The sequence below is a fragment of the Pagrus major genome, chromosome 18 (genome assembly GCF_040436345.1).
Source record: "Pagrus major chromosome 18, Pma_NU_1.0".
Taxonomy (NCBI): Eukaryota; Metazoa; Chordata; class Actinopteri; order Spariformes; family Sparidae; genus Pagrus; species Pagrus major.
Window position 1 is genome coordinate 27116353 of NC_133232.1, and position 21524 is coordinate 27137876.

The following is a 21524-nucleotide window of genomic DNA, read 5'->3' on the forward strand; positions in this document are numbered from 1 at the left end:
AGACAATGGTGCGAGGACCTCAGACCTTCGAGGATGGTCCAGGGGTTAGCTCCCCTAAAAGAAAATCTTGCACATTTTTAAGTTAAATGCATCAATCTGGTGCATTCTGAGAGCAAAATTAAGAGGCTATATGATAAACAACATGAACATGAATAACTAATCGTAGAAAATAATAAGATATAACACTAAGATTTGGCCACAAGACCACACGTTTATCCGATAGCTGTTCTTGCAAGTCTTTCTCATGGTGTTTTTTTCTTTTCATGACCAGAAGGATAGTTCAGTCTCAATGGAGTTGAAAACATTGTCACCTGCTTTAATATGAGCGAGAGACGGGTTCATTTGTGAGGTCTTGGACCGGAGTATTCGTGTGTGAGAGAGAGCACGTGTGCATACAGCAAGGGATGGGGTAACTTGACTGACTGGGAGTGAACGATGACGGATGAAGTGAAACATTAGAGATCTTTATTGCAGTTATGAGAAGTAAAAAATGATTTTGGTTTGGTTATGAAACTGTGGCAGGACAAATTAGACCCTGACGGGTCACCACAGTCTAGGTGATTAATGGGAAACACTGGAATTATAACTTAAAGGATTTTAGAAGCTAAATACATATAAATACAATAAAAGATCTTGGCCTGTTAATTTAGGTTAATATCACAAAGTTTGTACATTTATGTTATAGCTATTGTTTTGTAAGCTGTACATTGTACATGTAGTTTTTACTGGATTAAGAATAAGAGACTTGATAAAGACTGAGATTTCAGTGGAGAGCTCTGGAAAAAGCTAGAACATTGACCTGGAGTTGATTGAAAATAAATTGAATTAACTTACATGCTGCCATGTGTCTGAAATTTGATTTTCGTCTTGCCGTGCACACACTATGGAAATGTTTGCTGATACTAAGCAAAATTATCAGATCCATGCCTGCAGCTGTCCCATGTTGACTTAGTATAGCAGTTGTTGACAATATCAATTTTTCAAACCATCCCTCTTTCCTGATGTTGTCAATTCTTAATTTGCTCCTTCTCATCCGATCCAAAATAGTGGCTGCCATTCCAAAAATAGAGAGCATAATTTATGTCCTTAGTATTTGAATGGCTCTGAGACGTTACATCAGGGGCTGGAGCCTCTCCTGGTACTCACTGATTGAAAGGCAGTATGACACATTGTTGGACAGGTTGTCTCACCACACAAAGCATGATGTGTAGACCAAATACAGACCAGATTTAAATCTCTTCGTCGCTCGCATTTTTCATTTCCTCTAGATCCTCTTTCACATGAATCTAGTTCTCTTTAGTTTGCTCTCTAGTCCAATATTCTTCCAATAAATGGAAAGTAATGTCGAGGAAAGACACACAAAGAGAAAATTGGCTTGGTCTCAGAGGAGACTTTGTGAATGCGAAAAATGTATTCATATTTTGTGGGGTTCTGCTGAGCTGAAATAAAAGGTCCCCCTGGGTGTCGATGCCCTGGGGGTCCCTGATGTGCCCAGAAGCAGTCTGGCTTATTAAAGTAGAACTATTTCTATTTGCAGACATCCTGGAGCCCCGGGGCGACCTCAGTGTGCTAGATCAGTGAGTTTAGGTTAGCATGTACATATAGCAGTGTATAGGGTTGAACACACGCAGAACAACGTGTTACCTGTTTCTGTGGGACGATTGATTCATTGGTGTCTGTGTGTGTGTGAATCCTGTGACACGTTGTGACCCTACCTGACCTTGTGACCTTATGAAATTAGGAGGCTTATCCTGCAATCAGAGTGGTTTTGAGTTATTGCGATTACCTACCTTAGCTTTTAAATTAAATTGAATTAAACTCTTGAAAGACATAACAAACACAAATTCCATTGAAAAACATAGACTTCATGTTACTCTTTATAGTTTATAACATTTGCAAAAGTATAGCAGCTGTGTCTGGTTCAGAAATGACTTTGTATCCAGCCCTTAAAGAAACATCTACATCATATAAATACAAAAATAAGATTTAATGTCACTTCTACTAAACTCTGACATGTTTTTCGTTGTTCAACATTTGCTTGTGTCTGGTTCTGATCCAAGAGCAAATACATTTGTTAAAGGGACATTTCAATCAAAAATAAAGTTAATCCACTGGGTCTGTCGATGTTGGTTCCTTCCTTTTTTTTATTCCTTCCACATGTTTGTGTTACTGAAGATGCCGTTAGCAAGGAAAACAGTAGTTACTGGATGTAACATTAGTTTTTTGAGTATGTGTCCAGCCCTTTAACTCCATGTAAATGCAGCCACAGTAAAGCACATTATTTTTAACACACGATATTGCACGTGGTCCCTGATAAATATGGTACCTGATGAACAAGTGTGAGATGACAAAATTTCTACCCAAACAAAAGAAATATAAAAAATATATAGTTTGATATTTATTTTGTTTGGCGAGTGGAATTCACTTTATAAACATTAGCAAAAAATGTTAATAAAATTCCTTAATGTAATTTTTTTTAAATTTTTGACGATAACTGTAAACTGTCAATGGCTTTAATATATATTGAATGTGACCTTCTCGCAGACCTGAGCAAGAGACCCCTGGCATTTCCTGTAATGACCACCATGGTTTTAGACTATTGATCTACTGTAGTTGCTTATCATTAGCGTGTTGTACCTTAACACACGCATGTACACACACACATACACAACAACAACAAAGGTTAATAGCGGCAAAGTTTGGTTGTGTTTGGATGTGTGGCAGACTCCAAAAGGTCAAACCAACTGCAGTTAAGTAGCATCTAATGAAGACTAAAGAGAGTGCTTTGGTTTTTGTTTAAAAAAGGTCACCAGGTTAAATATTTAATGCGTCATTAAATGCTCTTTTTACACTGCTGTAAAAAAGACCCAGACATTATGTCAGCTGCTTTTTTACACTAAACCAAACAACGCAGACATTATGCCACCCCAGTGTGTGGATTTGGATAGCATCCCGACTTTCTGGAAGCAAAAGAGGCATAATGTGTAACACAACAGCATCGCTGTGTAGCACGACATATAATTACGTATTATTATTATCAGTTATAACTACCTTTAAGATATAACCACAGAAGGGTTTTTCCGGTTGAACAAATGCTTTATTATAATTTAGCAACATATAAACTTGGAAGATGTTTTTAATAACACTAATACAGTTTAATTCAATACTGTAGATTAGCAAATATACATGGTATGGATATATAATACAAGGCATAACTTAAAACCAGTATATCGCTAACACTATTCAGGCAGCAACACTGCTGTTTAAACCATAACAATGACAAGTGCTGTGCTTTTGTGCACATTCTGCAAAAGCAAGCAAACAAAGTTGTGGTGCATCACATACAGACAGACAGGCGAGGTGGAAAACTATGTAACATTCTCACCTACAACACATTGTGTACAAGGGGCTTCGAGTTATTCCTTGGTAGTCATTTTTAAATCTTACATATCATGTAATTCTCTTTATCCTATGTTCATTCAAGACATTCTCACATGTCGTGGATCATATACACTTTATGTATGTGTTTAAACAAAAGAAAAAAGAATATGGCACATTGCTATGTTACTGGCCTAAATCATCTGAAACCACAGAAATATTTGACTAACAAAATAACATTAGAATAAATAAGGCTTCTTGACAGTTCCTGAGGAAAACCGCTCCAGAAGGTTCTCCATCATGCTCTTTGAATGAAAGGACAAAGGTGGAGGACGTGGAGCCGGAGAAAGAGTGATGAACAAACGATCCTCCAGCTTCTCTTGCTCCCTCCACCCCCACCTCTCAATTCCTCCCTCTGCTGGAGTTTGTTTGATGAGGCCTCTTGCTGTGTTAGGAAAATTATGTCTTCTTGCCAGCTTCTCATATCAGCTTCATTAGTGAGATAGTTAGAAAAAAAAAACTAATAGATGTAACCCATCATCCCTGGCGTGCGCTGCGCACGTTTGTTTGCGAATTAAAGTTGGCACAGTGGTTCATTTTATTAGATTATTTTAATTCCTTCCAAACACGGCTTTATGAGACGAGCAGCAACAGAGACTGAGCTTTCAATTCTTCTTCGCTGACTTTATTAGTTTGGTTATGTTTGTTTGGACCTCAGTTCACGATTCGCAGTAATAAAACACAGGAGAGACACAGGAGGGAGGTTGGCAGGATAGCAGCCGCAGACGAGGCTGTAGTTGAATTTGAACACACGTGTTTATGCAAATGACACTGCAGAGATGGATAGATTTATGACTTTGTCGTGCTGTGTATTGATTTATGAGATTGTTTCCAGAAGCCATGTGCCCAACAGCCTTTAGAGAGCTTACCAGGTTGTCCATTCGAGCATGTTTACATACAGATAGGCAGAAACACAACATTCAAAATGTGTCTGTATCCGTGTCTGTGGCTGTGACTGTGTTCATCCATCAATCCAACTTCCACATATGGTACAGGAAGTTGGATTAAAGGATAGACAGGATACAGTCTGATGTGATACAGTCTGTGTGGCTCCCTAGCAGCATTTAAAGGGATTCTGCAGTGCTGAGCAGCTTCTCGTAGCTCCTTCGTCTCTGACCTCAGGCTCAGTCCTGCCATAACGCTCCTCATTACAGCCTTAATGGGCCAATCAGCGCCGTGCGGGGCCAGAGGCACACTCCTCTAGTTTTCACAGCTTTACAGGGCTGTAGAGCTCGCTCCCCTCCTTCTCTGTAATCCTCTCACCTTATTCCTCAGCCCTGCATGTCTGTCTCTTATATTCTTTTCCTCTTTCTGTCACCTTCTAGCCACCATTTCCCAGCAGATTCTCCACTATATGCTCCTATGAGGGAGTCATTGTAATGTCTGAGTATGGGGGTGACTTCTTTGCACAGTGACAGTTTGTGGATGTGCTCTGTGATGGAGAGTGAATGATCTTTTCTTGTTTGTTATGTGCGTGCCTGTTCTCAGCTTGTATTATGTCCATGTGTCACAGTATGTGAGCATGGAAAGTGTAACAATGCATGATCTGTATGCTGTTGTGTAAGTGTGTGTATTCCTGGTTCATATTCATGCCATCTTTTAATTTCAGATTTGACATTAAACATTTTCCAACCTGTTGGCTACACGAAAACTCTTGGATGGTGTTAAAAAATATGTTGCCACTGAGCTCAGAAGAAGGCCTTTTTTCTCAATTTATGACAGTTTCTTTACCCCACAGGGAGGGTATGTATATGTAATAAACCGTTAACAGACTACATTCACAGTGTCGGCCTTAAACACTCAGTTCTACATCTGTTTACTTCTAAAATGTTATGTTTTTTTTATTGTGACCATTATCCAATACCAGTCTAAAAGCATATTCTCCGGTAGCTGCCTCTGGTCCCCTCACATTCAGACAGATTTCTATCCAATCTGGTCCATTACGGGCCAATCAGAACTGTTTGTAATACAAGGCAGATTTGAAGTGATAGCTACCTTTCTGGTAGTAGTAAAGCTCTTCTTCAATTCAGAAATATTGATACCTCCGATCTCAGACATTTCTCAGTAAAAACTTCTGGGGTTCATGTGTGGTTTATCACAGTAGAAAGTAACTACACTATAATGAGGATCTGGTTTAAATAATAAACGGTTTATCGGAACTACTTCTCCTTCAGCCGGTCATAGTCATATGAGAACTACAGCTCTATAAATACATAAGGCGCCACAGACAAGGAGTAGCTATGTCTGATGGCTCATGTGTAACAGTAACAACTCTGTATGTGATGCATGTGTGAGGACTGTGATGTACTGTTGCAACACCCCAAACAAGTTTTCAGAAACACAATTTAGAGTACTGTTAAGCTGTAATTTGACAAGGTTGTGACCGGGCTGCTATTTTTTTTCTTTTCTCTTTGAAAGCAGACAAAACACTGCCCGAACTTGCAGGCATCACTCTGTGCTACATCACGTTTCATTGCTCTGCTCTATCTAATTGCATCCAGAGGCCTTTTTGGTCTGCGCCCGGTGATAACGCAAATGAATTGAGAGAGAGCAGATTAATAAGCATTTACCATTCGGTGTTGCGATGCCGGGCTACTCCATGTGCATACACATGGGGTACTTGAGAGGTCCACAAAAAGAAATGGAGGTCGAGTCATTGTGCATGGTGTCATTACAGAGTCACTCTCCCAATCACTAAAAACAGATGTGTCACACACGGAGGGAATAAAACTATTAGCTTGATTTTACCTGCAGTGTGAAATCATTATGAGGAGTACAAACCAGTGAGCCCACAAGTATGTAAGGTTGAGACTACAACAAATGACTTGTTGATATGAATATGATTGTTTTATTGAGTTTTATGGTGAGACCAATGACTCCAACGGCCGTTAACAATGTGTGTGTGTGTGTGTGTGTGTGTGTGTGTGCATGGGGGTGTTTCTGTCTCCCTTTATTTTGGGACAAACGGATAGTGGTAAATATGTGTGGAAGGAGAGGTTGAGAGGATCAATAATGGTGATGAGAGTCGGGCCAACAAACACATCATTTTAATCACACTGGACCTGAGGACTACACCGACTCACAGTCCTGCCACTCTGAGTGTGTGTGTGTGTGTTACAGTCTGCGGATGTATATGCCGATGTCAGCACATGTGTTTATTTATACATTATTCATCAAAACTTTCAGCTGAACAGCAGACTTTCTCTCTTATACATTGTTCATACCAAAGGCACGTTCACAGGATGTACTGTCGGAGTAAAACAGGAACAGTTTGGAACAAACTGTGCCGACTCAATAGTTGCAGTATACGGCAGCGTGTTTGAAACTCCACCAGGTAAATAATAATCTGGCTGCCGGCTGGTGCCAGCTAAGGAAGGGCAAAAGGTTAGGGAGGCTATTAAAGCAACTTTTTGGATTAGAAATTCAGCCTCAGTACACAAGAATATGTTCCAAAGTACAATTTGCAGTAAAGGGATCGCCCACGCCAAAACACTGAGAGCAATTTCTTTTAAATCCTGCCCTGGAACATCATTCACCCAGCGCTAGATTTATGGTTAAAAATGCAGACAGAGAGACTGTGTCTATAAATCAAGGCGTGACCTTCAGAGACAATCTGTTGTGGCTGAAGGGTGGTACAATACCTTTAACTTTGAAATATGTGTTAACTGCTGCTGGTTATGTGTGACAGAATAATCTAAAAGAACCACTTCCCAGCTTTTTCTGAGTCAGGACCCTTTTTTAATTTGATTTTTAAAGCAGAGGATGCTTTGTATTACAAATAATCATCAAACAAACCATGTTTCCCCCACAGGTTCCCTGCAGGGAGAACACCAGAGGAGGCTGTACAAGGAGCTGCTGGCTAACTACAACCGACTGGAGAGACCTGTGGTCAATGACTCAGCCGCCATCCTGGTGGAGCTGGGCCTCACACTGCTGCAGATCATAGACGTGGTGAGGGAGACACTTCTGACACTTTTTGACCTTTATGTTTGTGTTTGGGAAGTGAAGGATGTAGGAAGTCTGGTATTTATCTGAGCACCACATTCAATTTTGTGTGTGGCTACTTTTGTATTATATTGTCCACTGATGGTGTGTGAAGTGTGTTTTCTGTGAGTGTGTTTCCGTCTGAGGTGTGCATGTTTGAAGCTGTGGGTATCCGTGGAATAAGCAGCATTACTAGGCTGCAGCTTTGTGTTTATGGCACATTGTTAAATGTTGGTGGAAGCAATGCACTTCTGCTGTTTGACTTTTATCACATAAAGACCCTCTGGACTGGGACACACAATTACAGCTGAGGACACGCTTGAAAGTGAACTGGCTGTGACCTCACCTTAACTCACGCACTCCTTTAACGCTGATGTTCCTTTCATTTGAATCTGTATTCATCGAGGGAAAGCTGGCTGAGCGTGCTTGTTTATTTGCAGAGATACGCCGTCATCTTGCTGCTCCACTGAAGCAGAGTGTTGGCTGCATTCAGACCCTCAGTGGACCCGCAAGAAATAACGTGGGGGGGTTGCCTGGCAAAAAAAAAGTTGAATCAAGCTCAACTTCTGCTGCAGATAAACAAATACATGCAAGCACTCATTCCTTGTCGTTTGAACGCCATATTTATACTGTTAAACTCGCAATCGTGACGAAAAGTAATTACTGCCATGATTCTAAAGTTGTAAAACTCGGTCTGTGTGTAGTGTGACCTGTTGTGTAGTGTTTTGGTGTCTAATAAACATTTGAACACATTAATATGTTACTCCAAAAGGACATGTTTCATGTCTCACAATATCTTTGCAGCCTCTTGCATCATTCAGTCTGTCTAAATGTCTTGCTCCTTTAAAGTTGTCGCTTAGGGATGGGTTTACATTGCCTGTTTATTTTCCTTATCCGTATTTTTTTGTAGATAAGAGGAGTCAAAACTTTTTTTTGTTTTACCATGCCTTCCTCTGTCCTCTTTCTCAGCCAGTGACCCAGAAATCAATCCAGGTCTACTATCTTTAATGACTCTTCAAATTGTAAAAATTCCTCAGCGTCTCATTAACCACCAGAGAGCCGAGAAAAACCCGTGAGACGGTTTGCATTCATCAGTCAGCCCGTCCACAGAGACGAGACAGTTTACAGAAATGTTAGTGTGTTAAATGCCTTGAAAAAAATGAGTTTCATACCAGCCAGATGTCTGCCCTCATTTGTCAGAACACACAGATATACCAGTGTTTTGTTCTTCCCACAGGGCCTCTTGCTTTTCAGTGGGGCAGTTTTAGGGTTGTTTGTCCTTGTTTTCTGGGAGTACTCATCCGTCTGAGAGAATGAGGAGAGGGATGAATGTTTGGGTCAGATTCTCTCGAGCTTCTAACAGAAACAAGTCAAATGGACAAGAAACCTAATTTACAAACTGTGGTTATGAGGCCAGTTTACTGTACGAGGAGAATCCAATGATTGGTTGGGAAAATGTTGTACAACTTATGTAACTTATGTAGCATTAGTTGATGTCTAGAGGCCCAAAGGGGTGCTTGTTTACTGTAAGTTCACTGCCATGAAGACACAGATGGTCATTCTCCTCATTTATTCATCAGCAAACAGCGTTGACTGACTGATGCTTGCATGTTTCTAGGTCAGGTTCCAGGTGTCTCTCGGTAAGCACACACAAACACGTTCATGTTGGAACAGAAGATCAAAGTTTAGAAAGTTTAGTGTTTGCTTTAATCGGAAGGAACAAAAGATGAAGAGTGGTCCAGCGAGACTGAGTGTTCGCCTGACAGCGCCATCAGCAGCCCCGCAGGAGAGACAATCTGTGTTGCACTAGGATTTTATAGCTCAGTTATGACCTGGAGGCACACGTTTACTTACTCAAGATGTGGAAATCTGATGTTTTCACAGTTTTCGCAGATGACAAACAAAGGCATTGAAACGTGAGACTAATGTAGGCAGATATAGAGGTGTAGAAATGTGAAATGCTGCTCTGCAATGGTGAAAGTAGTTAGATTATTAGTATAAGTACCATAACTTCAGCATAGAAACACTCTTTCAAGTAGAATTTATTTAAGTAGAATTACAAAAATGTACTTTAAGTATATGTAAAAGTAGGTAGAAATTATGCAGAAAATGGTTCCTGTCACTGTTTTACTGTGATGATTTTGGATTAATATTACTGTTGCAAACATGTGTATGAAGCATTTTACCGCACTTAACATTTACCAGTAACTTAACCCTTCAGTTCATCAGACCAAGTCAAGCAAGGAATACAGGAAGGTTAAAATTTATATTTCTCATAATTTAAGTTATATTGAAGAAAATATATCAGTAAAATCAACCCAATCATATAACCGTCACACATAAATGCATATGTAACTGTTACTGTTTAGTAGAAAGTTGTACTGGACCCAATAAAGGAGCAAGACAGGTAGAAGATATAAGGTAGTTTATTTAGCAACATGTAGTTGACAGTGAAGGAGGCACAGGCTCCGGCAGGCAGCTCCGCATGTGAGGTGGGGGAGACTCACACAGTGTTGCAGGCCGAGGGCTCAGGTGAATGTGACACAGAGGATCCACAGTGAGGTGTTGGCTGGTGACAGAGGTGCTGGAGGCTGGGTGGTAGAGTGGCAGTGGAGCTGGTCGCGGGGGTGGTCCGATCACTGAAGAAGTCGAGGAGAGTCGGAGTTAGACGAAACGCAGGAGTGATGCACAACTGACAAAAGTCAATCTCTAGAGACTGTCGAGAGACCATATATCTTCATCAGACGACAAAATCACCTGGCAGCGAGTGGAGTGAAGACCAGAGTACTTGAGCTGGCGCTGATTGAACAAATGCGCTGCAGGTGTGTGAAGGGAAGCAGCTCCAGCCCACAGAGAAAAACACACCCAGCCTCTGCAGAGCACCTCTGTAACACACAACAACCAACAAAACACAAAAAAAGGCCACAGAAAGTCCAAATCATGACAGTAACTGTGTTTTTCATACTATAGTGTTAATTTTCTTAACAGAGATGTTATCTCAGGACTACAGACAGGGACTGTCCCTGTCAAAAAAATACAAACAGTTGAATAAATAAATACAAATATAAAGATAAATAACTTTGTGTCCGAAGAAAATGTATGAACCAATGAACCACGAGCACAGTCTCAGTCAGTGTGTACAGTATATTTAATGTATGCTCAATAACCACTTTAGCTGCAGGCATTCTGGTTTTCTGACCTTGATAAAGGTGACTGAAGTTAATATTTTCAGGTTATGAGATTTATGCGACCCACAATTCTATTTTCATCATTCAAATAAATCACACACATTCTCTCTCACACACACACACACACACACACACACACACACACACACACACACACACACACACACACACACACACACACACACACACCACTGGGGGATCAGAAATGTCTGAAGAGACACACATTACAGTTATTACTTTCAGCTGTGACTTTTGCTCGCTTGCTCGATCATCTGGGTCATCTGCATTCACAAATGACATTACAGAAGGGTTTGCAATATCTGCAACAAAGTTTTTCAACACCAAGCTCAGAAAGAGGACAAAAAGAGAGCGAGAAAAACAGATAAATGGATTCAGTGCATTGAAAACAGGGAACCTCTTTGATCCTATTGAGCCTTCCCCTCCTCTGTGCGAGCGTCCCTGTTCTGACTTTTTCACTTGGAGCAGAAAGTCTGATGCTCACAGAAATGCTAATTTCACCTTGCAGCCAGAATATGAGAGACATCATTTCCCAAATGCTATATGGGCACTTTGAAAACACTTCTGAAGTTCATTCTTGGTAAAGACATAGGCTTCAATCTGCAAAATCTGTAGATTTATTATCTTTTTTTGAACAATCATAAATTATTTATACAAAGACATTTACAGTTATTGCTTTAAAACACATTTAAGTGAAATAAATAAACAGCCACACATAAACCTGTTAGGAATCTGTTCATTGTGCATTGGTGAGTGAAGATAAAAACACTCCGTAGAGCATCCTTTCCTATGAATATGGTTTGATTTGGCTCGTTGTGTTTTGTAAAGGAGCCAACATGACATTTTATAGTTCATCGCCATTGTTTAAATCCACCTGGGCATACAGTATTTTAGCTGTTTTAAATGGGTCGTGTGATTTGTTAGATGGCTCCACTGTGAGAACGTTCAACAGACGTATATTTGGTGACATAAAACACTTCTACACTTTTAAACACCGCCTGGTGTGATGTGGAGATGGAAAATAAATGCAGAGTTGCAGGTGACGGAGACAATTTTTTAAATATTTTAAATAAAGATCTACACTGCTGTTCTCTCTTATGCAAAACAAAGACTTACTTTTCCTTTTTTTGTTCTCAGGATGAGAAGAACCAAGTGCTGATGACGAACGCCTGGCTGCAGCTGGTGAGTCAGAGTTTGAGAAGGGCACGTTATTATCAACTTAATGTGCTTTAATTATATTTTGGATTTTATTACTCAATTATCCTTCATTATGACTGTGTTTCTCAAATTACTAGCGTCACTACATTAAGTGCTTGATGATGACACTGAATCTTAACTGTGCACATCCAGAGTTACAAGTTATTTCCCAGATTTGCTCATTTAAGCTATCTGCAATTAATTTATTTATTTTTTCTCACAGTTAAGTTCCATATTAAAACTCTCAAAACTGGACCTCAGCCAGTAGTTGTTGCTGACCGAGTGAGAGACACTGCTTGTGTGCGCTGCTATGTTCGATGCTGGCATCAGCACACTCAGGAAAACATCACTTCAGGCAGATTGTCAAGCAGAAAGTGCGACAAATGGGAGGAGGAGGAAGAGGGAGGAAGAGTGCAGCGTATTTAAGTGGCAGTCAACTTGATTGTTAATGGACTTAATGCCAACAGGAGAAAACAATCCACAGATGGATCCACAGCCTAGAGCCAAATTAGTCTGCGCAACATTTATAGTTACAGGGCATTATGCCTGTTGCTGGTTTTAAATTAAAACTCTATCTGTGCATTGGATCCACAGCCGCTGTGGCTTTATTATACTGAATGTAACTAGTTGGCTCAAAATCATTATAGACTGCTTAAAGCCATCGGGTATGCCTGCACAGTTAGAAATATGTTGACAGTAATAATCTATATCTTTCTTACTGGATAACCTTATTTCTGTTAGATTTTGAAAACAGCAATAGTGTGAGGATCATTTTATCCCTCCAATTTTTTTAAATTTCTTTCCTGGCAAGATATAGCCCATATCTTTTCCATCAAATGTGCCATTTTCTTTTAAAAGTCCAATTAGATTAGTTCAACTAGACATAGCAGAGCATGAGTTATTGAACCCTTTTTAAAAAATGTCAAAAAAAAAAAAGTCTAGTAAAAAAAACTCTCTTTCTCTGTCTCAGTACTGGACAGACATCTACCTGAGCTGGAATCCAGACAACTACCCTGGTGTCCAGAACCTGCGATTCCCTTCAGACCAGGTGTGGACCCCTGACATCCTCCTTTACAACAGGTAAGAGCTGCTTTTTCTACTCAATACTTTCTTGAAAGTGGCTGTAACTGATATTTTACACTAAGGATAAAGTGAAAATGTTGAGTTACAAGAAACCTATTATGCTTTTTTTCCCTCCTGTCCGTCAGTCTTTTATATAGGTTCTTGTGCATATAAAAGATATTGAAAGTTAAAAAGGACAACAGAAGCTCCTTTCTCCCACAGAAAACACTGCTCCTGAAACGCCTCGTCAATAGTCCCGCCTTTAATTCCGTGACTTTGTGACATCACACTACGTCACCATGTCACACATTTGCATAATGTTTACCTAGCGGCTAGTTTGGCACGTAAGAATTGATTCAGCACAGCTGCTCTGTTATTGTTAGCGGTGCTGGGTCAGGCATGTGTGAGCTGACCAATCAGAGGAGACTGGGGGGCCTTAAAGAGACAGGAGCTAATAAAGACTGTGTCTGTTTCAGACAGAGAGGGAATACAGAGCTGCAGCACTGGACAGTATGAGAAAACTGATGCATTTTTGAGCACTTAAGCATCTAAACCTATTGTAGTGGTAACCCAAAATGAAATTATAAACCTGAAAATTAGCACATTATGTCTCCTTTAAAGGAATCACTCACATATTTCCATCAGGACTTGGTAGAGACCAAAAACAGAGCTGTATGAGGAGTAAATAATGGACTAACATTCATCAAGTGGCTAAATTGAGACTCCAAATGTTGCTTAAGTTGCTCCGTAACAACTGGATGTATAAATATGCATCTTTTTGCTAACAATTTTGCAAGATCAACTCAAAATGTGATGATATGTTAATACTGTGCTCACAACTTCTGCTTTGCCCAAGGGATAAGAAAAGTTATAATAGGATAATCCTTTATCCATCTCCCAGAGGTCAAATTAAGATGTTACAGCAACACAAAGACAGAAAAAGTGTCCAAAAAAGTTCTATGTATAAGTTTGAGAAGTTGTTCTATATAAAAGTTGTCCTGTTTTTTTTTGTTGTTGTTGTTTAGTATAATTATTTTTTTTCTTGCTGCCAAAACGGTGTTATAATCCACCATTGTCACTTTTCTACAGCAGATAAACACAACTGTCAGAGACTGGATGTTTTTTTACAATTTTTTTTTTGGGAAGTGAGTTGGAGTGATTGACATATCAGTCTAATCCTCGAGATACACCGCTATTTTATTAAAGTCTCTCTTTAATCTACACAAACCAATACAGTGTGAGAGTTACTGTAAGCCTATGTGATGAACAATCACATCCAATCAAACACAAAACGCCAGTGACACCGGTACGGAAAGTAAAAAGTGAGTCATTCAAAAGACGTATACAGTAATTCTGCTTCATTTACTTACTGTAATTTCTCCACTGATGGAAAGAAGAGTTGCACTGAACTGACTTTACGCTCCCCAACTGCTTCAATCTAAAATCAGTCAGTCAGTGTTTTTATAATTCATTGTAGTGGCTGACAAAGGCTGCGGATGTCCTTGGTGAATTGATTTGGACTTGCCTGTTAACAGTAAAGGTGCTAATGTGATAAAATGCTAAATAGCTACAGCAAAAATGTGTTTTAAATATTATGGAGATAAAAGGGCTGAGGTCAAAGAAATGAATAAAAGATACGGTTGAGCGAGCTCTTTGCATTTTTTTGATTCAGGTCAGGCTGGTGCTGTTTGCTTATCCACTGTTCTTCACACTTCTCTGCGAGGCTTTCTCGAGTCAGTTAGAAATGTAGGCCAGTTCTTCTTCTCCAAAACAACTAATTGCGTTGTGGCTGCATGCCTGAGTGAGGGACGGATGGCCGGGTCTGAGACTGAGGGGAGAGGAAGATGAAGAGATGGATAGAGTCAGTCACAAAGAGGAAGAAAATGACACAGATACAATGTGTGAAGGACAGAAGATTTTGGTAGTTGGACAGCTGGTCTTCACTGATGTTCGCTGATGGAGATGTTTCTCCTCGTGCCCATATTTCTCCCCCGATTCACACACTGAAACAAGCACATGGCACATCGCGGGAACACAGGGACAAAACAAAGGTTTGGGGGTATTAACCCAAATTTTAAAAGCTCAGCTTTTAGACATGCCTGGATTACCCACCCTAATCTCCCTGCTCTCACCCCGTCTCTGCCATTTACCCTCTGCCTCCACTCCTCCCTCACTCCCTCCATCATCCACCCCGCCTTACCGTCTCTCTCCTCATCTCATTCTATTTGTGTCTCCCTCCATCTCTGTTTCATAACTCACTGTCTCACTATAATTCACTCTATTCAATCAACTCTTTCTCTCCATATTTTATCGTTCCCAGCCTTCACTGACTCCTCTTGATAAATCATCCCATCTACCTGTCTCTGTCTGTCAAGGTGTCAGCATGTTACTCTCCCCCCTCTTGTCACAGTCTGTTTATGTCTCGCTAGCTGCTCAGCCGACCTTATCTGGTGCTGTATGTTACTCTGCTACCTGCTCAAATCTGTTCACACATGAAAACGACTCGGTTTTAACAAAAAATAATTTTAGATATTACTGAATTGCTTTTCCAAATATGTATTGGAGCTAAAATAAATCCTGTCTGGATTATGTTTACTTGCAGTGTTTTATCTAATCCAGGAAAAATATGCTGCACTGGAGTCAAAGGAGGACAAAACACTGGACCTGAGACACGGGTTTGTGTCCAGTGTCTCACATGTTGTCATTGGCTTAGAAAGAAAAAAAACATTTTGTGCCAATCTATCGAGCAGATTCTGAGATATTTCACAGGATAAAGGGCCGTCCACACCAAGAACTATAATAATAATAATGTGAGCATCCACACTGATAAATAATCAAGTTTGGTAAACAGTCACGCATGACTGAACAAACAAAACCAACCACAAGGAAATTGAGAGGGGTTAGGAGAATTCAGTACTCTGCTATGAGAGTTGTTGTTTTTTGAAAACCAATTTAATTCATACTTTTGAATGCGATCAATTAGCTGACATAAAAGCGATAGGCTACAGTTATAAATATGGAAAAATGTCCCATTTGAAAACAAATCAAATGTAAATGAACATAATTTTTAAAAAAAACACGTATTCATCGTAAACTGTTGAGAGCAGCCATACATGTCTGATACAGTTGGGGAAATTGAAAACAACATTGCTGATGTTGCTGTTTTTCAGTCTAAGACTCTTGCTTACCTTGTTGAAGTTGGACACGATGAACGGTAAAGTGAAGCCAAGGGGCAAGATTCAGTTTGCAGCTGAGCCACAGGGTTTACATGTCCCCTGAGGAGACATTCAAATTTACAGTTTTCAGCAATAATATGGATCACTGCTGGAAACACACACACATGCGCGCACACACACACACACACACACACACACACACATGCACCTGACTAATTACACCACGCACCTCTAAGCTTTCGTCTCACTAACACACAGTAAATATCTGTGCACGCAGATGCACATATGTTACAAACAAATACACTCCTAAACACCAGCCCACCACACATACACACATCCCCTCTGTCACACAATTACAGACAGTAATGGCACAACATGCGCCATTACACAGTGGGCCATCAGTGTGCAGCCAATAACACGCTGGTGTTGAATAGCAGTCAGGCTTATTAGCATGCTGCTCAGACGGGAGCTCGTCGTAAATCCATTCACTCATTTCTGTTGTTTTAATACGAAGTTAATGACGTTAAGGAGAGCCGAGGTCAGATGCTAGTTCAGCATTTAATGTGTTCAAAGAAGAGTCTGTGATGAGTCACTCAGCTCGTATTATCTCAGTGCGAAACCTCTCGTATCTTTTGCATATTGCTTTTCTTACTTGTTCAGATCATTGTGCAAAATATTTTGTTATTCAACATATTTAAAAATGTTTTGTGCCGTGATTGACAGCTGACATCCTTCAATTCAAATTAAAGTTATTTGGCAGTTGTTTTTTTTAGGGAAATTTTGTTTCATGTAGCTTAATCTGGAGCTACAAACGGTTGATACTACTTTTTTCACATACAGTATAGCATTCTCCAAGAAAAACACACTTTAATGTGTAAAATTGTTGGTTACCCTTTCATTTAGAGAAATGTAATACTCTATTATGCAAAAGAAAAATATGACAAAAGGACAAAAGCACTTTTCCTCCATTAAAAGACAGAGATTCATGATTTCAATGAAGCTCTCTCTCTTCATGGATGAGAAACAGCTGTAAACCTTGTGTCGGCTCCTTCCTGTCTGCCTGTGACAGCCTGTGTGTGCGCGTCTGGCTGTTTTGAATGTGTGTGCCAGGCGAGCACGAACTGCTGTGATTGTGTTTGTATAAAGAATATCCAGATCTGAAACAGCTACGCGAGCCGTTGACCTCCTCTCTCATTAGAGGGAAAAGTCAATGGTCTCACTTGACTGGGGATCGATGAGGCACATGAAGGACGTCCAACTCAGGTAAACCACAGACAGAATCCTGATTCTGCCAGGAGGGAAGGGAGACGCACAACACAGACAGAGCATTGTGACAGGCCGTAAAGATGAAAGGGGAATTAATCGAACAAATGGATAGTTGGAGGGATGTTTTTTATTTTTTCTAGACGGATGGACGGTTGAATGAATGGACAGATGGGCAGATTTGATGACTTTTCTCTGATCACTTAAATGAAATGTAAAAATAAAGAAAATATACACAGTCTTTAGGACTGATGTACTCGTTTTGAAATGGTTGATGATGGTTTGTAATGAAGAAGATGTGACAGTTAAAAAAAAAGGTCATGTTCTACCTTTACTTAACTTTGTTATTGCTATTTTTATGCAAATGAAATGGCCTGAATTGGAAACAAATTAGGGAGCTGATAAAATTAGCAAGTGCCGGCACCATCTGTGTGTTTTTGTAAGGTGTACTATTATACTACTATGTGCAGTTTGAGGATATCAAGTACTGTCGGTACAGTCAGTACTGTCCTTTTGGTATTGTTGTCACTTGCGAAGGTGAGCACCCAGGAGCCGAAAAACAATCGAGTGCCTGATGACATCGAAAAGCCCATAAAAAAAACAGCACAAAAGCACACAATGACGCTCACATGGTGCTTTACTTCGCGACATAACCTCAATTTAAATGCTGAGGTGGTTCACAGATAAAAGGATAAGGATGTAAGAGTATTTACACTTCCAGCAAGTATATGTAACCCAACATAATGCTTACAAGCCTTCTGTTCCCTCTTGAAGATGACGATGAAGATGTTTATAAGAAATCCATCCATAGTTGGTGATGTATGTATATGCACTCTGCCTCTATAGGAAAAAAACATCCCACTGTAAACCGGGAAAAAAACTGTACATCATGCCTGCAGCTTCCTTCAACAACCACAAAGCCTTAAGGCTGTCAAACATACTGAGGCCCTGAGGCTGTTTAGCTGAATGCTATATTTCTGGGATCTGACTCAAAGTACATGGATGGATAGGCCTTTGCTTAATGCAGTCCTGTTAGGCACTTAGTGTGTGTATCTGTCATCTGTGCGTGGCTGAAGGGAAGGTGTTAGTTTCACAAACTCATTACCTCTCTTTTACTCTGATGTTTTTGATTTGACAAATAATTGGGAAAAAAATAATTGCTGTCCTTTAAAGATGCATCATGTTGTCATGCTTTCTACATATTTTTATCAGTACGTGACAATTTATTTCACCCTGCGTGGCTCTCTTTCTGCCTCCCTCTTTACTTGGCTTTCTTCTTTTCGGTCATTGGTGTGTGTGTGTGTGTGTGTGTGTGTGTGTGTGAGGACAGCAGCAGGTGTTGAATGAGTGAGAGGAAAGCTTGGTGACTCATGTCCCATGGTGCAGGAACCTGTCACTGCCGCCATTGTCATTGTCCATCAGTTTCTGTTTTCCACCTTGCCCCACTCTCACTTGTCTAAAGTACTCCAATGTGTGTGTGTGTGTGTGTGTGTGTGTGTGAGTATGCATTGTACAAACACAGCCACTTCCTGTTCTCCCAGGGCTATCACTTGTCCAGTTGTAAGCATATTTATTAATTAAAATGTGTACATTGAAAAAGGTCCATTATTCTAAAGTTTCAAAATCGTAACAGAATTTGTCTTAGCTTGATGAAAAATAAAACTTCAGATAAATATCAGTTCATTTTTTTCTTTTGAATACTTTGGAAAATAGTTTTTCTCACTCAACGTTAACATTTCAAAATAGTTTGTCTTTATGTGCTTAATCTAATCTCTCTTTTATAGCGAGGTGTGTTATATTTTTTTCTGCACATGCATAACTCGTACACTCTGTACTCTCCAATACACACACACACACACACACACACACACACACACACACACACACACACACACACACACACACACACACACACACACACACACACACACACTCCGGGGCATACCCTGCTGTGATGTATGTAAGCGCTGATTGCAGGAAAGCGCGCACCTTCAGATAAAGCGAGGGCAAAACTTGAATAATTCATCGAATAGCTCCGCCTTGGCCAACCCACACATCTCTGCCCCAGCACCCATAGCTACAGCTGATAGCAACACACACAAGCATACACACACACACACACACACACACACACACACACACACACACACACACACAGAAGAGAAAAAGTTACAACACTTAACCCCCCGAAAAAAAGGTAAAAAAAACCCCCAAAAAACAGGTCTGTCTACAAATTCTGTTAAGATGCGCGCCACGTTCCTTTGTCGGGGCTGACTGAGGCTCCGGGAGGTTTCAGACACACTGATGTTATCTCTCTTGCTGGGAATTGCATTGTGTGTGTGTTGATTTGTGTGTGTATGTATAGATGTATTGTGAATGCCTGTCTACTGTAAATGTATGTAGAGTTCAGTGTGTGGGTTGTGTGGATTGCAAAGTGAAAAGGACTGTCAGCTCTACAGTGGGCTTTTATGTGGCCTAAAATGCAGGACTGTGTGTGTGTGTGTGTGTTTGTGACAATTCATGTAATGAATAAAAACTCAGCCCTACTTTACATAAATATTTAAATATTTATTATCCTCTGTGACTGCTGAAAACTTTTTCTTCTTTTTGTAGCGTTTTCAAGCATATCAGTGGTTTCTTTTTGTCTTTACTGTTTGTGTGGAGCTGGCATTTTGATCTAGTGCAACATCTGATCTAGTACATATTGCACCTTTAATACCTGTGTAGCGTTGGGTTGAAAATCTGACAGTACATCTTTTCTTTAAAGCTTCGGTATCTTTGAAACTATCGAATGTGTAACTAAGAGAGATTGTATCATTTCAAACATGTGGCATTGAAAAGAGTATTGAAGTATACGATACTTTTGACAGCCGTACTATAGGTGATGTTTTGCAAACTTTAAGCTTTTTGCTTTTATTGCTTTTTGGTGAATCAAAAAGTAGGTTCTTGTTTAATTCAGAAAACTGAAAATAAGTGAAGATTTTATAAATGCTTGTGTTCCCTAAATGTTACAGAATTGTTTTTCTGACTCTCCTCTGGACGTTTTTATTCAGTTACATTCACGAAGGCTGTCAACAAGTGAGAAAAAAATACAATATGAGTAAAAATGTCAAATCTGAGTGAAACAACTGAGAGATATTTTTTTTTAAAAACTTACCATCTGGCTGATGATGAAAACAGATAAAGAGAAACCTGTTATGTAACTGTAAATGGAGCTACGTGAATTTTAACTAAGACACTCAAACAACATTAGTGTCTCGGTCAAAGGAAAAAGGATAATCCCAAATAAATATAGCACAATGACAAATCGTGTTGACTTACAATTTTTCATAGTTTCATAATACACACTGGCCTCAATACAGAACTTAAATTCCCTTCAGCTGTCGTATGTTATAATAAAAAGTAACAATGAAGAGGAGGAGAGACGATGTTTCCATCCAGTTGCTACAGATCATATTCAGTTTTTTAAGAGAACAGAATTCTGGCCACTTACTATACAAGGAGAAGAGAAGTGCTTAAATTCACTAAAAGTTCACACTTTGCCCTGAGCGCTTAATTTAACAGTTCACACTCTAAACGACACCAGAGGAGCTGCTCGTTAATACTTAATTAGAGTTCAACTGGAGGCTAGAGCTGAAGTGGATCTAGGGTTCGGTGGTCGAGGCAAGTATCTGTTCCCAAAGGTAGTGTTTGTTTCTTGAAGAGGGGATACAAACTCTACGGTTTCATTGACTTTTGTGGGATTTAAGATTCCGAGTGAAGCCAAATCCATCACAAAACTTTAAACATTTGAAACTTAACTTACACTAAACCTTTCCACGGCTGCCCTTATATCGTCTCAGCACCCTGTGAGTTGCAGAGCCTCGAAGGAGGCATCTGTGGTGTTTTCTCAAGTCACTGATTTTGGTTCCTGTTACTGCATATTTGGCATAGCAATGAAGGTGAATATTTAATTTCAACGCACCCTGGGATTCACCTCGTTTTTTAACTGTGCATGTGTGGGGGGGAAAAAAGACTGGAGCAGCAAGATGTCGCTCTACAGATGGCTCGGTATATGAATATCACTTCACTGCTTACTGCTGCGGCAGGCTGAGAGAGAAAAGCAACTGGCACACTTAAAAAACTGGCATATAAATATACACAAACACTAGAAACAGTGAAGATATGGCCTTATCTAACAGGCTGATTAATTCACTTT

The 21524-nt window shown here is 39.9% G+C and overlaps 1 protein-coding gene across 1 annotated transcript in view; it reads left to right on the plus strand.

The window, feature by feature from the left end:
* Positions 1-21524, plus strand: part of LOC141013239 (neuronal acetylcholine receptor subunit alpha-7-like) — a 39295-nt gene that overhangs the window by 10370 nt on the left and 7401 nt on the right. Inside the window, exons 2-4 of the mRNA XM_073486886.1 lie at positions 7250-7389; positions 11766-11810; positions 12796-12905. Coding sequence (XP_073342987.1) covers positions 7250-7389; positions 11766-11810; positions 12796-12905 — 295 coding nt within the window. The remainder of the gene's footprint in view (positions 1-7249; positions 7390-11765; positions 11811-12795; positions 12906-21524) is intronic.